The following is a 26,226-nucleotide window of genomic DNA, read 5'->3' as shown; positions in this document are numbered from 1 at the left end:
GACTGTTCTTTGAGGCCACATGGCGAGCATCTGACGAGGCAGCCCTGCAAAACTATGTTTTGTACACCATCCATGTTTGTTCTTTGTAGACGTTGTGATGAAAGTGGACCTTCTATACATTTTTTTTTCGCTCCTACATGAATGTATTTTGATAATGATAAAGACAATACAGTAAAATTATCAAATTTGCTGGAAGAAAACAGACACAGCAAAGTGAGATACGCAATGCGGGAATAAATGACCAAAACATGGTAGCTATTTGCATTGTGTAGGATATGTAGGCAATTTTTTAGTCAGACGCTATACAATTAAAATACGTCACAACAAATTTGACGAATAGCAAACCTTTTTAAGACAAGAGTGCGTGCAAACCAGGTTGACTATTGTGTATTCGGTCTTCTCTTCAATACGGAAACCCAAACAGGACATTTGAAATATGATAATAACGACGGTCGTATACGAGATTTAGCCTTAAAGGGATGGTTTAGTATTGGTTGCGGTGAGGATTCAGCTTTTAACTTTTTGCGAGATACTCAGAAGCCACTTTATGAGCATACATAGAGCATGTAATTCTAAGAGGAAGCGAAATTTGGTTTGAAAATTGGCTTGAAATGGGAAAGATATAAAAACAGTAAAAAATCAATCCTAATAAAATGTGGGTCCCAGCTTTAATTAGGAACGCTATGTTTACGATTAAACTCATCCATTTCAAAACCGATTTTAATCAAATAAACTTGTAAAGATTCATAAAACAATAGTGATTATAAAAATTATGTCAAAAGTTATAATAATGATAGGGTCTTTATTTGTTACCAAGGGTAGCCTCTCCAGTGTTGCCGCTGGTCTACCAGAGGGCCCCTGCAATTATTTTAACCCCAGCGTTGCCAGGTACCCATCTTTACACCTTGGTCGAGAGGGACGTAGTTGGTAAAAACATCTTGTCCAAGGACGTACAGTAAGCACTGGGCGGGATTCGAACTCGGGTCCTCCGATCGGGAGTCGGGAGTCTTATCCACTATGCACAGAGCCCCCACAATTCTGTTTAGAGTTATATTTTCTTCCATATTTCATAACAGATTTCTTGTAGTCTCAAAAAAAATCATCACAAAAAAAAAAAACACGTTGCAATCCTAAAGTCCCATCTCAATTAACCGAAACTGTACCATTTAATGTCTATGGCGGTGCTCATTTATGACACCATGAGGATATCGAAGGGTGAATTAAGCTGCGACATTCCAAGACTCAAGTCGCTGTCTGCCATGCACGGACTGAATACCCCATGCCCCAAAACATCAATTCATGTAGTCCCCTAATACCTCAAGACAGTCTTCTCTTTGCATAGAAGTCAAAATTTCTTGTAATTGCTTCAGTGACTTCAGTTTCCCTTCTTTCTCGGCAGCGTCTATCAGTTCGACGACGCGCTCATGGCTCTCTGAGAGAAGTGAGGTTTTCTTGTCCATTTCTAGGGCCTCTGCTAACTGTCGCCAATCACAACACAGATGGTCCCGCGGAGCCAAAAGCATGTTGAGCTCCCTGCGAAGACTGTGGCAGACGATCGGTCCGCTGCGCTCCAGCCTCGGTGCTTGGCGACCTTCGACGCACCCTGATGAGAGAAAAAGTGTACAATTGTTGGGTTTTGGAGTTTCCTTCACTAGGAATATGAAATAGTATCCTCTATGGCAACGAGAAAAAAATGTTAACAGGTCAGTCAACTATTCATCATTATGTAAAACATTCCTGAAGTCTCGAGGTAGCTTATTACAATATTGCTATATTCAAATGTATATATAGTAGTATTTTAGGAGAATTTTTATATCTGTACTTCAGCAAATGATTAACAGATGAAGGGATTATGTCTGGAAGCATAATGCTACTTTCCGCTTAAAGAAAACAAAAGTGGTGCGAGAAGAATCGGTTCAGAGAACTTTAAAAAAAACTGTTGGGAAAAAAATCAGTGAACACTAATTGAAATAGGTAGCTCTTTCTCTCATAAGCATTATGGATGAAGGATGATGTTACCACTCGACTAATGGCTGTACACGAAATTAGTGTTATCTTTTTCTCTTGATATTAAAGCGAGTACATTTACTTCTCTCGAGCAGTAAGTATAATAAGAGGTGCTGTGTCATTAAGTAAAATGTCTGACGTGATAAAAATAATAATGATAATAATAATAATGATAATAATAACAAAAATAAGTGACGGGGCGGGTTGAGGAGTAAATGCGTCAGTCCAGTTTTCCTTGAATACCTACCAATCACTTCAGATTTCCAATGACCATGCCCCCGGTATATACTTTAACACTATCTCGTAGTTATTTTCAGTGCAAAAAGGAATCTACAAAATTAATGTTCATCTCTGGTGCCCCTCTAAAATTTCGACATATTACTTCTGACACTAATTTATGTTAAAGGTGTAATGAATTAATACGTCATACTTCTCTGCCATTCTGTCCTTGCTTTTCTTTTCATTTTCCTTTTTGTTTCAAATCTGCCAGCTTGTCTACTTGGAGTGAATTCCACTCTACATTGTACCTTTAGAAGGATCAAAGGGATGGTACAGTATTGTTGGTTGAGATGAGAATTGGGCTTTTGACTTTTTGCGAGATACCAAGAAAACACTTTAAAATAGTGACAGTGCTTTAGCATTCCATTCAAAAAGGAAGTTAAAGTTTATTTCATGAAAATCAGTTTTGGAATGGCTGAAACATCCCAAAACAAAGTAAAACAAAGCGATAGTAATAACAAGTGGATCCCGCCTTTCATAAGAATCGCTCTGCTTTGGATATCTCACCAATTTCAAAACTAATTTCCTTCATATAAATGTTGGCTCCTTGATGGAATGACATGTCCTTTCATATTTCATACGAGGATTCTCATTATCTCACCAAAAAATGTTAGAAATCTGAAGTTAGGCCTCAACCCAAACCGTACAATCCCATAAAGATCTTATTAACGTGATTAATTTCAAATGACACGAATTCTTGCAGACCTGTGATGAAATTTCTTCCCGAAACATGCCAAGAAATTCAGTCAGTAACCTCATATTACAAATGTTTACAAATTATATAAGGGAATAGGTAAATGTTTTCAGAATAGATACAACGTGTAATAGCGTCTCATTAAAAAGTGATAATTTTCTTATCATGTATCCTTAACTTCATAAATGCAGTTAACTTCGTGTTCTTTAATCATTGAGTATCACTACATTACATACCTCGTTCTTTTATCTCCTTGTTGCGCTGTAATAACAAAGCAGAACGAAAGTTAAAAGAAACTCTTGGCGTTTGCACCTGCACTTTTACTGATCTACATTATTTAACTTTTTTTTCTACCACTATAAAAGTTAAACGCAATGGCCGCACTTCATGAGCAAGCCAGTATATTCATAGTGTTCTTGGTGTATTTTGTGTTCACCGTTAACTTTTATACAAAATTTTAACAGTAATCATAATACATAAATTAGAAATTCACTGCCGATACCATCGATATCATACACACACAGACACACATGGACACACACGCTCAGAGAAAGAGAGAGAGAGAGAGAGATAGTATTATGTTACAAAAAGGAATCACTATCCTGTAGTTGTCTGCTTTGAAATGATTATGCTTATATTATTCACGTTGCTAATTTTCGGAAATTATTTATTTTACTTCATAAAACGTTATGCCTTAGTTTCACAAATAAGAAAAAAGAAAAAGCTATCCAAAATTACACGTATTTAATGAGCAAGTTTACAAGACATGGTCTCACCCATACGTGACGAGGATCTATGATAACTTCAATTTTTTCCTCACTGCTCTGCTGACCAGCCGTCATTTCAAACTGTTGTTGGTTATCAATGTCACGCAGGATGAAATCACAAGGATATCTGGACCTTCGCCTGAGTGTCTCGTAGGGAATCGTCTACGGGAAAAGAATCAAGAAAGCAACGAAAACATTAAATTCATCATACATTTCTAGTTTCAAATGTTCTTTTCCAAGTAACACTTTACACGCCTTATTCAAAATGTGTATAAGTTTGGCAGATATTTTTTATGTAGCTTATTTATGTGGTTGGAAATTACAACATTACATTGTTGAAGCGGGTGGTGTTTTTTTTCTCCACATTCTGCCTTCGTTTCGTTTACTTTTGGACTTACTTATTTCTATTTTCCTTTACACAAACTCACTGGGAAATACGAGTAAAAGCAACAGCTTTAAAATATGACTCATAATTATATCAGAAGTTGCAAACTTTGACAGATGTCGAGCATCGAGATGTATTATTGAATTTACAGTATTATAGGTGGACAGAAACGGTCTTTCATTTCTTCTAGCGTATAGGCACAGTAATGTGCCTGGTTGCATAAAGTGCCGTCTGCTGACTATCGCTATTATCACGTGGGACGAACCACGAGAGGTCGGCAACATTCGCCCGTTTTCATGGTTCAGTGGGTAGGGGAACCACTTCACTGGGTTGGCACCATGCTCTTTGCGATGAATGAATAAAGTGGGATCTTTTACGTGCGTGAGTCTTGGGTAACTCACACACGGGACTTCCATAGTCCTATCCGTGGGACAGAGTGTTTTTGCCTCCTACTACAGGGGACGGAATGTTTACTAGTACACGCAACATTGCTCAGTGAGACTCGCGGTATCCTTGTATCTGAAGGCAGAAGCGCTACCGACTGATCCTTATCACAGCCTGTGCTTCCTATAAGTAGCTGGATTACAAGCGCACGTCACAACGCCATACCCAGCACTTCACATGATACTAGTAAACAAACATAGTATTGCAAAACCAGCAAATGCGCACATTAATTGCCCGCATGAATGAGAATGAAAATTCGTCAAATATCGTTGTTTCTTTGTAAATAATTACGATAACTTCTATCATACGGGACTGAGAATACATTAAGCATTTTCTAGATCTCTCTTACTTTGTCTTTAGCTCCTCCACTCCAGTGAACGTTCATGCCATTGTATCGCTTTCGCAATTGGTAGTACCTCCTTGGATGTGCTGTTGTGTTTCCGTGTTCGCTCATGGCTTCGTCTATTTCCTAGACAAACGTAATAAGCCATATCATTGTCAAAATATGTCGACGTAAATACGGGTCGGTGATGGTCATGTATTAATACCACTTGACTAATGCAGCTATAGGATCGAGATCAGTCCCGTTTGAGTTACACTTTCCCTTCCAAACAATATTTTATTTTTCCCTTAGCGCTGCAAAGCTTCGGGAAAATACCAGACAACATCGTATTTTCCCTCAGCGCTGCAAGCTGAGGAAAATATCGCCTGGGGAAAATATACCTCCAAAGGATATGTCAAATATTACACTACACCTGTCAAAAAGACAGATGTATGCCTAGGTATGCATACCAGCGATAAACGTTCCGAAGGAGAGAAAGATAGAGAGAGAGATTAGTTACATCCCTCTTTGCTCTTACAATTATAGTTGCCCACACATACAAATACAAGAAATCATTCTAACAAACATATCAATTAAAATACAAAAAATACCCATGTTAACGAAAAAAAAAAAAAAAACACCAGAAGAAATATGCACAAACTTATGCGGGACTTCAATGATTCAGTTTACAATGCATCGAGTTAGATATTGGAAGTACCATTGCAATCCATTTCGCGTTGTCATGGAGATACGACGTTATAATCGCGTTGGAGTTTGCAGTTGGTCTTGACTTTGGTAGGTATGACGTCACGCCAATTTCCTTTCCTTCCACGCCTTCGCCGGTCACGGTGACTTTGTACAGTGTAAAGTGATCAAGATGCAGAACAAAGACGTTGTCGCGTACGACGCATGTTGGCGATCCATCGGCAGCACAGGGCATTTTGGAAAATTCTAAAACCAAAGATAGGAGAGCGCGTTTATTTACACCTTCCATTTTGATAAAGAGAACTTTCACTAAAACTACAACTGATGCAATTATGTTTCTTTTTTAGTGTTAAAGGCTGTCGCACCCACCCCCTCCATCACCCCCTCCCACACACACACCCAAAAAAAAAAAAAAAATGGTTCCCCATGCAGACATCTCGATCACTGCAAAGAGAGCATGCAATAGAGTTTCTATACCCCCAAATACCAAAGCAGAATTTGAAACACACAAGTTAGGGAGATTTCATAGGAAGGAAGAATTCATATTGTAGCTTCAACTCCTTCCTCATTTCTAACATAAACTCTTAGACCCGGGGTTGTGTTTTAGGTGCGAAAGAACGAACTTCACCTGTTTAGCACTGTTTAGTATTATCATTATCAAAGTGCCGAAAAAAATCATATTTCTGAATGGTCCTGCTCGTATGTAATCTACATTTGTATTACTGGAATCTTGCGACGGTTACTGAACACCAACTCGGCGACCAAAATTATGCTTCTAGATGTCATTCAGTAAGTGAGACATTGAGGAAAATAATTACGAAACCATTTTAAATTCGTCATCAGATTTGATCGAACAAAGATCACAAAGTACTTGGTTACTGGAAGACAAGTATCTTGCAAACGGTTGGCAACCTGTTTGTGACAGAGTGACACGTATTCTCCAATCAAATTACATCAGAATTTGCGGTTTTACTGTCGGGGTCGGCACCCGGGTCCCGTTTCATAAAGCTTTGTTACAATAGTTGCCATGAGAAACTAAAACCATTGCAAAGAACAAGTTTGTCATACAAATATGGCAGTTGCTACTCACAAGTTTTATGAAACGGACCCAGATCTTTGCTCGTAATCATGTGACTTGTGTATAAAATTTTCATTCATGATTATGCAATGGTTTAACAACTCGAGGTGGGTAATGGGAGAAAGAAAAAACACGTTTCAGAATTTATAGTATTTGGGATGAGAGATAAGAATGTTTTCCAATTTATAACAAATTGCAATGAACAAGGATGATAACATGGCAGCCTCACCATAAGAATACTTGGATAAAAGCATACATAGATTCTACAGAGGTGAACTTGTTAAGCAAGTAGTATTGTAATGGCATTACGCTGCTCCTTTTTTTAATATATGTATATGTCATCAACACTGTTCAGTGTAATTTGTTTAAGATTGTTAGAGTATTGGTTTCTCTGCTCAAGGATCACAATACATTCCACAAAATAAATCTATACGTGGACTTGTCAATTTATGTACATGATGTGAAATTATGAAAATCGTCTGGGATGCTCCTTTAACGGGGATGTAACAATATCAAATTTGTTCACAGAAATATGATAGACGGACACCAATCCAGAATGAGCCGCGCACGAGTGTATTGCGTAGTTTCAGGCTACAGACAATTCATCCCAAGCGACTTAGCGAGTTAGCTGGTGATGGGTTTATGATGTTTGTTAATTCTGAATTTAGCAACAGACACAATTACCTATTGACGTATCATCATCACAATAGTAGAGATGACCTTGCGCGTTCTCGATGTCGCTGATAATAGCGCAGTGTGGGATAGTCAGCGTCACCTGCTTCTGAAACTCCAGACCTGACGGTAGACACTCCACGAGCGGTCCCGCGTCAAGTTCATCGTCCCCTGCCTGCTGAATGCCATGTTCCCCTGGGACCAAGGACACCGTAATTTGTTTTGGTTTCCCAGGTGGAAGAGCTCCTGCGGGAATATTCAGAACGATGTCCAAGCCTTCAAGCTCAATGTTCCCTCCCAAGTGATCGATGGTCCGAGAGCAAGTAAACTGTGATGTCTGCCCATGGAGGTTAGACTCCTTGGACGGCGACTCTGCGGGTTCATTTTGATCGACATTTTTCGTTGGCGATTTCGGCGATTCGTTGCCGTCTTTGGTCGCGGAGGGTGAAGTAGGGTTAACGTTCTCGACACCCTGAGACGGGTTCACACTCTGCTGGTCATTTTTATTCTTCTCTTGAGTACGATCGTCAGACGAACTACGCTTCTGTGGTGATTTGTCTGCTGCTGTCTCGTTAGGATCTTGACTTGATTGGTTAGAGGTCTTCTCTGAGGTCTTTTCGCCTGTCAAACGAACATAATATACATACGTATTTTATAGGATTTAACCTATTCTATACACATTATATATAAGACCTCAATAGATCCTTGTCATTTGATTGTTTGTTTGACATTGATCAATTGTCCCATTTAACTATTAAGTCATTATTCGCGCAAGCGTGTCTCCCCTTACCGTGCAATCTTGGATCTATGCGATTTGCTCCATAGCACGCACGCCGAGAGCCCGGCACACGACTACGTAAAACGCTTGGGTTTGCAGTGTGCATGCGATCAAGCATTTATATTGACGGGACAGCCTGCGCGCTAGCGTCTACCCCTCAGCAATCTCACGATCTCACATTTCTCTCGTTTCTATATTCATCAAACATCAAATGACGAGGAGCTGTTTTTAGGTGTCATGATTTAATACGATAAATAATAAAGGTTTTTCATTTCGTGCAACAGGCAGAATAGGCCCCTATTTCATTCGGTGAAATGTTAATGACCAATTAAACGAGGCGCAGCCGAGTTTAATTCATCTTTTACCTCATGAATTATTCCTTTCATTGAATTTATAATCATTTATTATTTGTAATATATATTGAAAATGTTTGAATATAATTTACGGCTTATATAACTTCATATTATTAGTTTACATTGTGCATATTCTTGTACATGTATGAAGTTCTGATTCTCATGTAAAGACATGAAAGAGGTGTATGCTCCTGATATTTTTTTTAGTAGATAAATGACAAAATATGCAATTTAAGAAATGCATAATATATATGTATATATATATATATATATATATATATGTATATATATGTATATGTATATATATATATATGTATATATATATATATATTTATATATATAATGTATATATACATATATATTCATTGTGTGTGTGTGTGTGCATTTATGTAATGCATGATTTCTGTTTTAGCGTGAGTAATAATGTACTGGACTGGGTACCTGTGGTGACATGTGTTGTTAATACGATAATGATCATTAACATGTGTTTTATAATCATAGTATCACATTTCCCCCTTCTCTCTCTTTTTCGCTTCATCACTAACCTTCTACGGAGTGTACTTCTCCGGAACTGCCAGTTGAATAGGATGACCCTGTTGAAATAGTGGTGCTTGATGGCTGCTTGATATCAGCAGCACTTCCGAGCTTTTTTGGATTACCGATGCTGGAGTCAACGGAAGATTCTCCATAATCAAAGGAAGTCAGTGTAAAGAGTTTTAATCCGGTTATCAAAGCAAATGGTAAGGCTCTATAGGCAGCGGAAAAACCTTAGAACGGCACTGTTTAATTATAGTATCAAAAGCAATGTCGAATATATTGTTATCTCAATTATCCAGTTGTGATCTGAAGCAATTCATGTCACCATAATATTCGTTCCAGATGTACAACTATCGATAAGCACAACATGAGTTGTTTATAGTGCAAACAAAGAGAAGAAAAAATAGGAGTGTCATGAATTTCATTTGGAATGTTTTGATAGCAATGAATTCACAAAGGAAGTACTGCTTAATACAGATGGAAGTTGTTAGTAAACGCATTCTACTTCAGGTCAGAATAACTTTATTTGTGTCAGACATCGCTTAGACATTATAAAAATACATTCTCTTCTCTCTGCCTACATACCACTGAAGGACTTTTCCTGAGACTTCTCCAAACCGCCGGTTATTTTTTCGCTTTTAATTGATTTTCCACCCGAGAAGTATCCTGGATCACTAGATCCATCACCTGAAGAGAACAAGAGAAAATGGAATTGTGTAAAGTTAACTAGACTTTAAAACAAACGCTATTATAATCCTGAAATTTTAACCCTTTATCAAGATATTGATTTCCTATATCCTATGATTAAAAAAAAATATTGCATACGAATCCCCCTATCAAAAACAAACAAAGGACCAAACAATTTAACCCTAACTTACCGAGGGGGGGGGGGGGCATAATGCCCCCCCCCCCCGACACTTCGAGCGACATCTCCACAACGCGAGAATGCATCCACATGGCGATTCATGACAATTTACCTTGAAGCCTTGCGCAACTTTTAAGACCAAATTTGCGACGTCCGAGTACGCGGTTTCGAAGTTACGCAACATTATGTAAGTGCATGTCAGACTGAAAATTGCTCAAAAACGTGATTTTGTGTACAAAACCAATGCAAATCAGGTTTCTATCTAAAATTCGTAATTGTATCATTATTTTTACTTTTAGTGATTAAAAACAATTTATGTTATGTTTCTTATGATTGAAATAGTGTTGCCAATGATTCCCATTGAAAAAACAATAAAAAACAAAAAGTAAAAAGACAAAGAATTAGATAAGAAATTATGAAAAAAAAATAAAATACGTAAGAAATCAAAATTTATACCAATGTTTTCTTTTACCTCAATTAAATCAGAATTCACCAAAGAGTCCTCAAGCAAAAAAATTTGAAGTTTGGGGGCTTTATTTAATGATTTCCAGCCATATTCTAATTGTATGCATAAATTAACATAATTAATTCATATAAAACAAAATAAAGCGATTTATTGAAATTTAACAACACAGCCCTATAGATTGCGTCATGAGTGACGTATGTGCCAATTTTTGTAACGAACGCGCGAATCGCGGCTGAGATCATAACGGGGGGGGGGGGGGCATAACGGGGGGGGGGGGGGCATCATGCCCCCCCCCCCCCGGACTTTAAGCTCACAAAATAGCCCAGGTAAGGTAGGGTTGATTATACCACTATAATATATCTGCTTCGGATTCCTCGGAATTTCTAGTTACCGCTTTCTAGTATCCTCCACCTCTCCTTTGTGTTCACACTATCTAACTTCCAGGACAAAGGATATCGGTCCCTTGGAGGTTCATTTAGTTCCTAAAGGCCTCACACCTGAGCGAATTGCCTGAAAAATGACTTGCTATGGCTGGCGAAAGACATTTTTGAAAAATCGTTTTCAATGGTAATTGATAGTAAATCATATTTACAGAGCTACCAAGTCTCACGCATTGTGAGTGAGACTCAAGCATTTAGGGTCTGTCTCACGATCTCACGCATGACACCCATTTTTCTCACGCATTGGGATCATAGCTTAAAGGATTAAAGGAAGAGCTGCAATTGAAGGCATATTTCCCTTTTGTCTTTCAAAATAAGTAAAAAATAGTCACTTAAGTATGCACCAGCTTGCACCATTAAGAGCTAAAAATTGAAAAAGCTCCCTACCGAGGAAGGGCGGAAACCCCCCTCCCACACCCTCCCCTCTCGCTCAATCGCTTCGCTCCTTTGCTCATGCACATGCACGAGCGCCGAGATGCTGAGTCATGAAAATTTCACTCATAAAAAATTTTTGAACTTGGCATCTATATATTTACCCTTCGTGTTTGGGTTCGTACACCTTCTGAACTAACAGTTGCGATTATTCAAATTCGCACGGGATTTTTGAACATGTTTAAAATTTCCCGACGAATTGAAAAATCGTCTGTGATTTGCTTGAATTTGCATCTCTTATTCAGTCTGCGGTAATCGTTCGTTTATCGTTCGTGTGCTATTGTCACGCATAGTCCCTCATCGCGCTTTGGCCAAGGTGGACCGATCTCGAAAGAACCCTAAACGAAGCAACACGATGACTAAATATGACTTGCGCATATAAGCGAAGATACTATGACAAACGTATTTTCGCTTGCCATCTTCTATGCGAAGGGAAACCAAGACTGACTTTTACTAAATTTGAATAGCGATGCATACACGAAGGCAAGTCTAAGAGATACTATGACAAACTATGGATTGCGAAGTGATACGAATACGAGCGAATGACCTGACGAAAAAATTGGCGAATGCTGAGCTGCTCTCTGTGACCAGCCACTCACCACGCTACTCATATATAAACATTCCACCCGAAAGTTTCAAACCCCCACGAGTAACTTGAAGGGTACTTTTAGTAAAACTGTACATTTAAGCTTGCTTAACAATGATATACCATATATTTTAGTCATTTATAATGTTATTGAACAAATTAGAATAATACTTAGTTGCTTTTATTATTGATGAAAAATGGACCCACATGGACTTGGGTCGTTCTTTTATTCATTATACTCAATAATAAACAGTTAAACAAAACACAAATTCAAATACAAACACAACTTTATTTGTAACATCCCCCCCCCCCCCCCTTAGTCTCTGGCATTTGACTTGGTTTGACATCTAGGGTACCATTCTGTCCTGCCATGGAACACTTGCACCAGTGTTTCAGTAGGTTAACTTCTTCCTTTCATGTTGCGTGGATGATTTCTCTGGCCGCACTGAAATCTAGACGGACCTGGTCGCTTTTATACTCCCCGAGGAGCGCACACACACGTACGAGAACGCCTGATCTATTCTTTCGTCTTCGTTTCCAATCGCACTCCACATCAAACCATTGCTCATTGTTCGTTCGTCTTATCGGGTCATATCAACCCTTCGCTCGCCTTCGGCCGCAATTTACTCAAAGAAGTGAACCGAAAAATCGTTATCCTTCGCATGTCATATTTATCCTTCGCTTACCGTTCGTTAATTATATTTGACTTAAGTTTATAATCGGATGATTTCAAGGCAATTTTATTTGAAATCGATGAATTCGCGCGCATTTCGTGCGTTTTTCCCATTCGTCCCCCTTCGTCCCCCTACATTCGCTCAGGTGTGAGGGGGCTTTAAGATCTGAGCTGACGAATGCAGCACACAATGCGCGATAAAACTCACATAGTACAATAAACTGACTTGTTCTTGAGTTGATTATTTTCAGCTTTTAGGTAAACTAAATTTTATAATGAAACGAAGAGTAAATTGATGCCAATTGAGCACAGTTGCTTTGTTGCAACGCAGTGCACTTTCAACCAGACGGTTTTTGATGTGAACTCTTCAATTCCATGCACCTGTGAATGTTACACCTTTTCCGACCCAAATTACCCACATGGTGGAAAATAAAATTCAAATACTTTTGCCTTCACTGAAATACTGACACTGAAAACTATCCCACTACACTTCCCTATTCTAAGTAGAATATTCAACAGAATCAGTTAGCTGCCCCTTCGAAGTAATTTGCTCAGAGAAAAATATTGAACGTTAAACAGCAAATGGGCGTTGGTAGGTGCACATTTACAATCAACCTCGAAGATATGATCGAAAGTAGTAGTATGATAGAAAAGAAAATGCTGTTTGGCTTCATCAATCTTTGAAAATTGGAAAGGATTAATGTTAACGTTACATTTTATTCTGATTTCCTTAATGCTTAAATTAAAGATAAGTGATTTGATTTGACTTAATTTGATTTGATCATTACTGCACTGATCTTACACACTTGAGAATCGAGACATTCATTTTCTTATTTTACTAGAAATTGTAGTGATATAAATCAAAGACACAAAAGACAACATATACACTGAGTCATAACTAGAAAATATAAGATGTAAATTAAGTTCGTTCCCTGAAACAAAAAGAAAAAAAACCCCCAAAGTTTTGAAGCATAACTGAGTTAAAAATAAAATGTCAAGGACAACATGAAGATGTGTTGCGGTTGCTGTAAATAGTTTACGTGAAGCATAGATTATCATTTTTTTTTTTTCATTACTGTTGTTTTCTCGCACATGAGAAGCCCATCTGACTTAAACAATTTAGATAATAATAACATGTTATTTTTTACTCACCACTTGTTTTCGTTCCAAATTGCTTCAATGCACCCCCGTCGTCCGGCTCAACGCTGATTGTTTTCCTGCAAACGGCGGTTATTAAACATTTTGCACTCAGACTGACAACATGTGAATGCTTCAGATGAATACGATAGGAATACCTCAAAAACATTAACATTCAACACAGAACAAATGACAAAAGAATTATTTCTTATCCCCAGCCTTATATTATTCTGTTCCCCAGGAATCTTTCTTTTTCTTTTAATCTAACATACGTATGCTATACACATGATCTGCAATAACTGAAATGAACGTTGCCAGGCCAGCGGTCCTTAATAGTTTTGATCAAATTCACGGTTTTTTTTCCTTCCCTTTTTTTATATAAACGTATCTATGTCGAGCCACTGATAGGTGTGAATTTGAGGGGAGAATACAAAATGTCATCAGCAAAAAAGCTACGTGGATGGAGGACCCCATCAAAGGAAGACAGAGCACACAATAGGCCAGTTAATGTCGAGCATTACAAGTGTGCTTTAGTGGCACTCCATCCGAGGTGAACTGCACTTAAAAAAAAATAAAAAATAAAAATACATAGACATATCATTGTGGAGACTGTTATGCCTCGGCCATATCGCATTATTCTCCTATGGGTCTTTTGGGATGGTATTCTGAAAGCCTTCCTAGGAAGAAATTTCTTCCTAAGTCAGGATTTTTTCGTAAGTTTGAACTTCATCTTTATTTGAATTCAATTTTATATAATTTTGACTTGTAAAGTTGTTTGTATCTCTCGCGGTTTGGGATCCTTTGGGAGGTCTACACAAGACGATCGATGCATAATTGCAGTAAAGTTTAATTGAGCCTTTGGCTAAAGTGAGCTAAAACGTCGTTATACATGTTAATATACTAGTCCTTGTAAACTTCTTCTGACAGGCAGGGTAAAGTAGTGAGAGAGAAACCAGACACTTGCCTTTCTGCAGCCTTACCTCAAATCTTCAAATTGGTCCAAGAGTTCGCCTGTCTCTGGCCGCCTCTTTGGATCCTTTTCGAAGCATGGTTCAAGAATGGGCTTGATGTCTTCTTGGGCAAGCTCTAGAATGATTGGAGATACTTTCTCCTCCTTCACAAATCGTTCCAGCAACTTGCGGTCGTCAAACTGGTTCTCCCACAAATCTTTTTCAACAAACATCTCCAAAAGGGTGCAGGCCAGTGACCAGACGTCTTGCTTCTGGCTCTTCGGATTCCTGGGAGACACCACAAATTCCGGGGGAATATACTTGTACGTACCTTTCAGAGATAAAGCTGAAAAATGTGTCTGGCTCGCTCGCTTTATCGATGCCAATCCGAGGTCACAAAGAAAAGGCTGGCGAGATCTATTGAGCTAATGAATTAACAAACAGCAAAATAAAAAATGAATAGAATTCTCCGGCGTTTTAATGTCCACAAACAAATGGATGTTGAAAGTCTTCGCGCAGAATGACCTTCACACGTATAATTTCAAGCTTGTATAGTTAACAATCCTATTGGTCAATTGCTGTTGGAGTAATCCCTATGGTTACTGCGTGCCGTTAGGTATTTTTTATGATATACTTCCTATGAATTTCATTCAATATCGGGTCCTTTTTCACAATAATACCAATTCGAACAAAAAATAAGCAGTTGTTTTTCACACTTGGACTGCTGAATCACATTCCCTTCTTTTTTTTTTAAATGCAATGCAATAATTGCTTTGTTTTTGTTGTTTTCTCTTTTTTTTACAAATCAAACCATATATTCAACAGTGCTACAAAACTCTGCATAAATCTCAGAAAAAGCTACATTGATCAACACTCACCCTCACACGCACCTAATCAAAAGTGAATGTCAAGAGATCTAATGTACTTATATTGATCGTCATACACACCATCTAGGACATACGCAAACAAACTCGCATACCACGCACAACAGAAAAACAACATAAAAACAATAAAGGTAATCATGACAGACATTACTCTAAAGGCAGCACTTTCTCACCATGATGTTCCCAGGCTTGATGTCTAAATGAAGAATCCCTTGCGAGTGAAGGAATACGAGTGCTTGAAGGAGCGACGTACTGATCTTGATTTTATCTCCATACGTCAGAGGAGGCTGAGGATAACATGAACAGAAATTAGAATTGAAATAGGTGCGTTTGATGGACTTGATGGCTGGAAATGTTGCAGTCATTATGGAAAAGCACGTAGGACTGATAAAATTTCGCCAAACTCTACTTGCACAGCCTTGACGGCATTCGCGGTAGACACAAAAATCTTGCTGAAGTTGTACCAAAAGCCCAATCCAACTCTGTTATCATGTTCACAGGCTAAGATAATGACTTCCTGTAGTTATTTTATTTCGATTAAAATCACGTTCATCTTTCTTTCTTCCTTCCTTTCTTTTTTTTTTAAAGATTATTGTGCAATCACTTGGTACCCTAGGTGTGTTAATTAGTGCCATGCATTGTTTTATCACGTAAGAATGTTGCTGAAGTTTTCAGTGCAAATCATTTATAAATCCAAATAAGATGAAAATTACTACCATAACCCGATGCGTCATATGACCCGATACAATCATATTATTTCAAGAACAAATAATAAAACAAAGACAAGTAAATATATAAATACATGTGTGTAGGTTTTGAAATGTCTAGTTATATGAATTCCAAATTAAAGGAAATGACAAAATTTCTCCTCTTGTTAATGAGGTTCAAATAATTACCCACCCAATTCCTGTCAGACAGTCCATTATAGTTAAAATGAAAAACACAAAGCAAAACAAAACGGTACCTGTAGGCATTGCTTGAAGATGATTTCACGAAGATTGAAACCGTCGATGAATTGCATGACGATGTCGACGTGGGACATTTCTTCATCATAACACACGCCGTACAGTCGGACAATGTTTTCATGAGCAGCTTTCCTGAAATATCGTGATAAAGCAAAAGAAAAATAAATGATAATGCATAAACTATAGAAAACTGACGTCACACCGAAGGAATCGAAGTAACGAAGAAAACTGAGACCAAAAAAAAAAGAAAAAAAAAATCATAGAATCACACAATATATAGCCCACTAACACTTATTCATCTACATCATTACATCAAAGACTCAAACTGAGGAAGGGGATGGGGTGAAGGTACTGCTACGAATTGAGTACATCATTTGGGATTTCAAAGTTGTGCCTAAATGCGAGTATAACTTCATGTTTTCCTCTACCCATTGAGGGAAGAGATCCTATGCGAGTTGGCTCGCCGAAATGCTCTGAAATGCAGGGGAATTTAAGTCCAAACATGTATGTGAAGTCAGCGAACTCAGACATGGTATAAACTCAGAATTCAGCATCAAGTAAGTCATGTTTGTGGAAAACATTACTAAAGTCAGAAAGTTTATGAAAAATCCTACATACCACTGAAGAGTATTGACTTTTCAAGTCTTGTCAGATTTTGTAATGGTGGATTTTATTTTACTGCTTCTGTACATGATTCCTGGGACGTGATTTTACTGTGACTCCAAATAACTTGTTATCTTCTCTCATACCATGGCTGCACCAAAACTTTCAAAATTCAAGGCTCTTTAATTGAATGCCGATGTCCAATTTTTCTTGGAGCTTCCTTTTTGCGTTCTACTACAAATAATACTTCTGTAAGCACTGAATGTATAGTTGTAGAAATCGCCTGTGTTTATTTATGTGTCATTGCCCGGTGATTGAGTGTTAACTGACTAATTTCTAGCTAAATATATGTAAACATGCTATGGTTAGTGTTACCAATTACACTTACGCCATGGTTTCAACTTCATGTTTGATTTCTTGCAGTTTGGATGTCTTGGTAGAAATCTCTTTGATGGCAACTTTCTGCCTTGACCATATGCCTTCGTAAACCTTTCCGAATCCTCCCTTGCCGACGATTGACTCCCGTTTGGTGAGATCCTTTTTGTCGATAAGCCGCACGCCCGGCGCGAAACCTTCAATTAACACAGTAGATTATGTGCAAGTACATTCATGTATTTGCATGCCACAGACAAATAGTTTTGTAGATTAATGAACGCTTTTAATCATGTGACAGACCTTTTTTCTTTATTGAATATAACTTCAGGTAGGCCGTACACAAGACAGGTCATTATTCATAATCAAAGCATATTCCTTTAATACAAAGAATACAAGTATTAATATAGAAACGTTGTTGAACATCAGATTCCGGCCAGGGTTTATACGAGGTATAGTAATACAAGTCTTGATTTAAACCTTAAACACAAATAACGAATTTGAATTTTTGACAACAAAAACAACAACAACAAAAGCAGTAAAAATCTCCGTTGAATCAAACAGCACATTCCCCACCCCTTATCTAACCCGGAAACCGTTCCATATCAGTCAGTTACCTCCACTTAGCGTCGTTGGCCTTTGTTTCTCTTCTGGTACCTCATCCTCTGGAACCATGGAGAGCTTTTGGCCTCTTCCCCTTAGAGCAGACAGAGAAATAAGTCAGAAAATTAAACTTAAAAAATGCGAGATTTTGGAGGCTGGAAAAATTAAGACAGTGCTGGGTTAGAGCCCCCCCCCCCCCCCCATCATCACGGCTGTTAATATTAAAGTATTATGGGATGTCATTGCCACCGAATTTGGTATATTCTTTTTTTTTCTACACTCTTAAAACATCCGAGTCAGAACTGACCCGGGACTGGGTCCGTTGGGGTCACACACCGTTCCGGGTCAGAAATGACAAGGAATGGGGTCAGATATTACCCAGTCAGAGTCATGAATTGGGTCAGGGTGACCCCATTCGGGGTCTTCATGACCAAATTCCAAGTCATTTTTGACCCGGAACGGTGTGTGACCCCAACGGACCCCGTTCCGGGTCAGTTCTGACTCGGATTTTTTTTAGAGTGTATACTATATATGTGAATGCTTTTGCATTTAAAAAATCTACAGTCTTATTTCAGCTTAAAATCCCTCTTCGAGGTTACTAAAATCAAGAAGAAAGTTTTTATTGTCATACTGTGTTATCTCACGTTTGCAATAAGTGATATACTTATGCAAGCTGCATCATAACAACAGTATTACATAATTAAGTAGGTTGCCTACTCGTTATGTAGGCATCTTAAATGTTTTGGAATATCTATTACAGATCTTGTCAAGGAATGATCCAAAGGAAACTTGAATGAAAAAAAAAATGATAAACGAGTTCCACTTAACAAAACATAACATAACATAATTATGCATCTCAATAATTCATTCAAATCATATGCATGATCAGGTCATTCAATGCAGGTTAGTTTATATGTATCTACAATGTGAAATTACCAGTGTCTATTGTTTCATGCAGCTAAAAAGGAACATGTGCATGCATTTCTATCTATTGCATTATTTCCTCATGTACTTCTCTGTTTTCCAATCTAATGTATTTCATTGTTTTATCATCTGGATGAATTATTTGTATTCGCAAATAATATTCACTTTAACGAATCGCATGAAAATAAATTTTTAAACCAGTATCTGTAACATACTCCAGTCCCCTTTGACTTTACACACAAACAAGTGCGAAATATCAACTCTTTCTTGATATGCCGTATGCAAACGTGACGCCAGTCTGTAATCGTACATGCGGGGCATGCAAATTTGGTATGAAAATTTGCACGAAAATCTTTTAAAAAGTCATGAAACGACGGCGCGAAATCTTCAAGCGTTACAAAATAATCGCAGATTATGTCGCGGAGGGGGGGGGGGGGGTACCCTCGTCTTTCTAGGGTTGTATGCCCATGGGTATTGTTACAACATGTACGGACAATATGATCAAAGGGACTGCACAGTACTGGTTGAGGTGAGGATGCAGGTTTATAACAGTTTTTGGTGAGATAATGAGAAACCTCTTGTAGAATATGACAGAGCATGCAATTTCAAGGATTCAATGTTTATTTGACAGAAAAAAAAATGGTCTTTAAATGGCCGAGATATAAAAAAAAACAGTCATTTTAATACAATTGACAGGGCACAACTTTTATTACGATCTCTTTGTTTTACCTTGCTTTTAGATATCTCTGTCATTTCAAAACCGACTTTCATCAAGTAAACTTTTGATTCCCCTTCGAATTGTATGCTCTTTAACATTTGATAGAGTGGTTTCTAAATATCTCACAAAACGTTTCAAGCTGAATCCTCACCTCAACTAGTACTGTACAGTCCCTTTAACAACTTTCCGTCAATCATAGAATAGCACACAGCGTAAGCTAAAAAATGCACACACGCACATAACTGCACACACACACAAATGAACACACATCTATACACAAAAAAGTGTACCTACACTTGTATGACTGTACAAAATATCTTACCTATTAGTGTCTTCAGCCAGTTTCTTGACAAACTCGCGCACTTTCCTATTTGAGATGTACTCCAGAGGTGTTTTTCCCTTCTTGTTTTTCGTCGTAATGTCCGCTCCTTTCATGATGAGTAGGCATATCATGGCAATAGCAGGCCCTGTTACCCCAGATGAACGATGCTTGGCGCAAATCTGATTACGGATATTGCATGTAGTATTGATAACAACTATTATGGAACAATTACGACACAGCAACGGGAATTAAAAAACAGAACAACAACAACAAACCTGAAAACAGTTTGTCAAGCGCTACTATTGAAAGAATAATACAATCATATCAGATAATAGTTTGTTTGTTTGTTTGTTTGTTTTTTTCATCGTACCCGTTCCAGCGTGGGAGACGAATCCATGTTGTCGTTGTCACGGTACGCCCTCGCGGCCAGATGCAGGTACGTGTCACCGTCGTTCTCTTGAATATTGACGTCGGTTCCTTCTGCGAGCAGCAACTCAACACACGCCGTCTTGCCTCCGCTGAGGCTGGATGCCGTTGCCGTTTGACCATTACGGTTTTTGGCGTCGATCTCACAGTTGCCCTGATATTTAGGGAAAAAAATGAACAAGATGAACAGATTAACAATGATGATTAATGATTTTGTAGAGGAAAAGAAACATAGCCAAACGTAAAGGCATGTAATTACGAGTATAATGACGTAAATCAGTCAGGTACTTAAGCCCCAGTCACATAATGCTCTGCGTCCGGCGTTACGTCCAAAAAAGTCATTTTTTCCGCGGACCCCCGCAGATCCTTTGCCGTCACCAGAAATTTGTACAAAACATGCGGGCAAAAAATGCGGGCGATACGGACAGATACGACCAGATGCGAATACTTGCGTCCACTTGCGGATATTCCTACGAATTGGCACATAATAGTTCTGAACACTTGCGGAGAGTTGCGGATATTTTCGGATAGTTACGGAAAGTTACAGATTGTTATTAATAATTATGGACAATTTGGTTTTCTCTTACGATTCCTGCTAAGTCAGTGTATTATGACAGCAAGGTTATCACATTTTGGACTGTCTTACATTGTACACTGGGGAAAACTGAAATTGAATTACGTAAAAGTTGTGAGAAAAATCGTAATCCTTTAATTTGCTTTACAATGATAAAAGATATATGAAATTTTGAACTTGAAGTTTGAATTTTGTTTGTGCAACTCAAATACGAATAAACGTCGTAAATGTAAAGAATATAATTATGTGACCGTGCATCACAAAACGAACAAAAAGTCGCACACACTGATTTTGTGTGAGGACTGAAAATAGGTTAAATGGGTCAACCGAGCCGATCTTGACTTGGCTACCCTGGGTAACTAAGGCCTTATCATTATTATTATTATTATTATTATTAATAATATTATTATTATTATTATTATTATTATTGTTATTATTATCATTATCATCATTATTATTAACTTCAGTTTAATCTGATAATCCCTTAATTGTTGTTACTCCGGTGGTTTCCATCCTGTTTTTTGTCCCATTCATCGCACAACCAGCACTGCTTGATAAAGATAAAGCGCTTGAATAGACACTGTACTTCAGAGGCTCTTTTCTCAGTTTACACTTTTCCTGAGTGTGTGCATTCTTTCCACTATTTAGATAGGTTAGGAGAGTCCATTTGATTTGAGTAATACATCATTTTAAAGCTTAAAGTCTGCTCTTTCAGAATATGCTCTCAACTAAAATTTCATGTGTTTCGACGTTTTGTGTATTTTGTGGTGCAGGGTCACATAACATCACTATACCACAAATAGAATACAATATAGATCGAAAAGTTAAACATTGGAGTAAGAAAATATTACTTGCAGTCATGGAATAGACAAACTCTGATTACGCTGTCGTTGCTCAGCGATATTCATGACTTATACTGGGTTATGTTAAGGAGATATTTATGATAAAGCAATGCGTATTAAATTTACAGAAAAAAAGACATCAAAACTTTCAAACACTCCTCCCACACCCAAGTACACTAAGTCATCTCTTGAAGTAATGTATTTTCTGTTTGAATTTCTTGCATGCATGTCATTTTGTAATGCGCAGTAGAGTATATTGTTATAGTAGCTGCGCAATATAAATGTCCTTTATCATTATTATTATTATCATTATTATTATTATTATCATTATTATTATTATAAAAAAAGAAAATGTAATACACATTCGATCGAGCGTAAAGTGCATGGGTAAGACTATAGAGAAATACTAAATTCGTTCTCATTTTATATAGTTGCCCCTGTCTCACACCTTCCCCGGCCAGAAAAGTGAATAAAATGCTATCCCCATCCCCTACCCAAAATATTGCTTTTTTTCAAAAATATACATCCGAAGAGTATAAGAAAAAAAAAGTTCAGCATCAAGAGTCAACCGATGTCATGAGTATACATGATATTAATGGGTGCCACTTAAAATGACCATTAATTGTGGGAGAAATTTCATAATTTGACCATGCAGTTCTGCCTTTCCACCGCTCCGACTGTGTTGTAGCATTCCTTCAGGTAAAGGCGCTGCAGCTTGGCAACAGGAGTAGTGTGCCTTCCCACGAGTCTCTGTGTTCCCATGCGAGTGGAAAACGGAAAACGTCGAAGGACGTAATTGTCCGCAACATCCGTAGCTGTCCGTAAACATCCGTAAGCGGGCAAAACTGTTGTGATACGTTAACTTGCGGTTAATTTCGGATACTTACGGTGGACGTAAGCGAACGCAAACGGACGGAAGGTAAATTTTTTGCGGATGGTCTGCGTCCAAGTCACGGGAAGTTACGTTCAGTTACGGATAGTTACGTTTGGTTACGGTTACTTGCGTAAGTTTGCGTCCGTGGCGTCCCTCTGGGAAATTTTGAACATTTCAAAATTTCGCAGGTTCGGCGACGTCATTTTGCGTTTCTTTACGGATGAGTTACGGACAGTTACGTCTACATACGTCCCTGCGGATGCCTGCGTCCACGCTGCGCCCCCCTGCGTCCACTCATTCGTATCTATCCGCGGCGGACGTAATCCATCGTAAAGCACTGTGTGACTGGGGCATTACGTGCCCTGGAATTTTACTTACCAAACACACACAAAATAAACTGTACGAATGTTACAATGCGTACATTGCTGTCAAAATGAGACTTACCAAAAAAACTGAAATCTGATATCGGACGTAACTGTATTTGTCTGGTAATCATTCCTAAAATTATTTGGGCTGATTTATGAAGGCAATAGATTCCTTTAGAAATAGTATTTACACATACCATTCCGCTGTATTATTATTATTTCTATTCTTTTTATTCGGCAATTAAACATACAATACAAGCAGACATACATTAGAATACAAACAGACAATTGTACTGCACGATAATCATAAAGATTGAGGTGCTTCCCGGTGCATGTCCGCTGGTTGCCTGAGGAGGAAAAGGCAAACTCTATTAATCGACGAGGCTCGAGGCCTTCCTCCCCGACCAGTGCATGCTTACAGACTCATGATTCCTTACAGTTTCATCTATTTTGTTGCACTATATTTTGTAAATAATTTCTCAGTATTAGTTATTTTGTTGGTTTTTTTTTTTGCTGGTTTATAATTACACGCAAAACTATACACACTCTGGGGAGCACATACATACACACATGCACACATACGCACACACTTACACATAATTATACTTTTTATATAAGTTGTAACATTAAAAAAAAATATAATGGCTAGTACAGAACTTTTCAACAATAATGTTGTGCGATGTATATCTCAACGGCAAGTGGACTCTGCACTTTCATTTAGTATGCTTTGTTTGTTTGTCTCTAATTTCAAAAGGGGAAAAGGGATACGAAAAAAATCTGCATTTTCATTTTGGTCTGTTCACTGTGTTTCTATATTTTGTTTTCTTCATCGCACTCACGACAGAAAGAAGCGCCTCAGCCACCGCACGATGATTGTTTACGCAGGCGATGTGAAGAGCCACGTGTCCGTCGCTGAATTTCTCGTTCACCATATCTGGGTATTTCCCGACAAGAGCCCAGGCTGATCTGAATGCACAAAGAGATATGCGCACTTAAAGGGATGGATAGTTTTGGTTCGGATGGAGATGCAGATTTCCAACTTTTTGTGTGTGTATTTTTGGGATAATGAGAACATGCAATTCATAGAGGAATTAACAGTTTATTTGATAAAAATTGGTCTTGAATTGGCTGAGATATCCCGAAAAGCAATCCTTATAGAATGTTACAGGCCACGACTTTTACTAGAATCTATTTGTTTTACCTCATTTTTGGATATCTCAATCATTTCAAAACTGATTTTCATCGAATAAAATTTCAGTTCCCCTTAGAATTGTGCGCTTTTAAACATGTTATAGAGCGGTTTCTAAATATCTTTCAAAACAGTGGCAGTTAAATCCTTACCTCAACCAATACTATGCAGTCCCTTTAACAAACGCTGGTGTGTCAACCATGCAATATTTAAAGCTCATCAGTGGAAATATAAAACTTTAAAAACATTCCAGTTTACTTTTCATTTTCTTGCTTTCCCCTCCTTCGTCGCTGTCTCTTCATCTAATTCATAATTATTCCCAATCTCATAGATTCATTCAAATTATATATAAATGTATATACACATCAGCGAAAGTGCGATCTCGTTGCATTATGCTCCACATGTTACGTTTGAATTACTTACATACGTATAAATAGAGGCATTAACCCACTAAGGACATTTTGTCCAACAGCCTTTATAAAGTAAATTAATATTGTATCGACATTGCAGTATTACATTTTGAATGAGGCAAAGGCGCAACTCTCTGATCATTTTTCGCACTAAACTAAATAAAATAATGCAAGAATATGCATGGCAAATTTCAAACGAATTCATGCCGAAATTTGGAATTAATTGCGGTGTACACTGACTTGCTCAAAATTGAACATCATATCCGAAAGGTTTCAACTCCTTCGACTCCTCCTGAAAACAAACTGCAAGGCATTTTTTACAGGTATTTTTCCGAAAATATCCACAATAGACAACTACAAGACGTTGCTAGAATCCAAGTTTGCAGTTGGACGGACATACCACTAGAGACAGCATTGATCACGTGAACGTTTATCTCTCCCTTTTGGTTTCTCATTTATTTTTCTTGACAATACATTTCCTCCAAGCTTGAAAATGGGCTTTGATAATGGACGCCTTCATTTACTGGTTTTACTTGTTTATTGGTTTGCTTATTTCTCATCATCACCTCGCCTCCCCGTGGTACGCAGCGTAGTGCAGGAGGTTAAATCCCTTCTTGCTCTTCAGACGAGGGTCAAACTTCGCGCTGGCCATTAGCATTTCGAAGAAATCAGAGTCTTTCCTCACGGCCCTGTGAAGGGGGGTTTCTCCGTTAGCATCCTGTGACAATGGAATAATGTTAAACACAACGGATAGATTATATGATAAAAAACAGGTTAGTAGTCGCTTTCCTATTGGTAATTTATAATGTCTTTGAAATAACATCTTACGTCAATTGAAATTCACTCTCAAGTAAAAATGTCTTCTAGACAGTGTGAGAATGGAGCATAAATTGAAGACATAAAAAGCTTACCATAAAGAGCTTTTATTTCATCTCAGACATTATGTTTTTTAATGTACTTGGAAGACTTCACGTATTCATAGAGTTATGCATTGCTTTGCGGTACACTATTCAATATTAAGTGTAATACTACTACACATACATTTTAAGCAGCAAATATTCCCTTTCACAATTCTAAAAGGACAAGTTTCTTCTTATCTCTCTGTGCAACATCTTACAAACAGCCGACTCTGAACCGATAGAAGATACACATTTGGTATTGATAATTATGATAGCAATGCAGTAATATTACCAGAATGTCAAACCGCGGATTGAAATCTAGCAGAGCAGCAATGCATGCTTTGTTGTCATTTCCAATCGCTACATGAAGGGCAGTGGCGTTATGTTTGGTCACAGCGTCGACATCAGCACCATGCTCCAGTATGTATCTCATGACAACGCCTGCCTCTCTGAGAAACCAAAAATAATGATAATAATAATAATAATAATAATAATAATACTACTAATAATAATAATAATGTACAAATACTCTGCCTTGAGAGTTTTTGGTTAAAACTCTTGGGAAAGGTGACTCCAAAGGAAATATTCATCGAGGGGCGCATCCCCGAAGTGAATCGTTCTTTTGGAGACACCGACGCCTTTAACTAAAAAACAAACAAACACGCAAACTAACAAACAAACAAACA

General features: G+C 38.0%; 1 protein-coding gene across 1 annotated transcript; it reads right to left on the bottom strand.

The window, feature by feature from the left end:
• LOC139743489 (uncharacterized) lies at positions 1-25,973 on the bottom strand. The gene is made up of 19 exons (XM_071653971.1): positions 25,833-25,973; positions 25,208-25,359; positions 23,882-24,008; positions 20,332-20,541; positions 19,962-20,140; positions 18,012-18,091; positions 17,411-17,594; positions 16,419-16,551; positions 15,628-15,741; positions 14,601-14,995; positions 13,636-13,700; positions 9,607-9,708; positions 9,030-9,167; positions 7,366-7,974; positions 5,617-5,849; positions 4,926-5,045; positions 3,757-3,909; positions 3,217-3,241; positions 1-1,603 (listed from the first exon to the last, which is right to left on the bottom strand). The coding sequence occupies exons 1-19, from the start codon at positions 25,971-25,973 to the stop codon at positions 1,293-1,295; spliced, it is 3,471 nt and encodes a 1,156-aa protein (XP_071510072.1). The 3' UTR covers positions 1-1,292.
• Between the last annotated feature and the right edge of the window lie 253 nt (positions 25,974-26,226).

The sequence above is a fragment of the Diadema antillarum genome, unplaced genomic scaffold, assembly GCF_040938485.1.
Source record: "Diadema antillarum isolate AM-2024a unplaced genomic scaffold, OU_Dant_1.0 seq00001088_RagTag, whole genome shotgun sequence".
Lineage (NCBI taxonomy): Eukaryota > Metazoa > Echinodermata > Echinoidea > Diadematoida > Diadematidae > Diadema > Diadema antillarum.
This window is presented reverse-complemented; position numbering and strand designations above follow the sequence as displayed.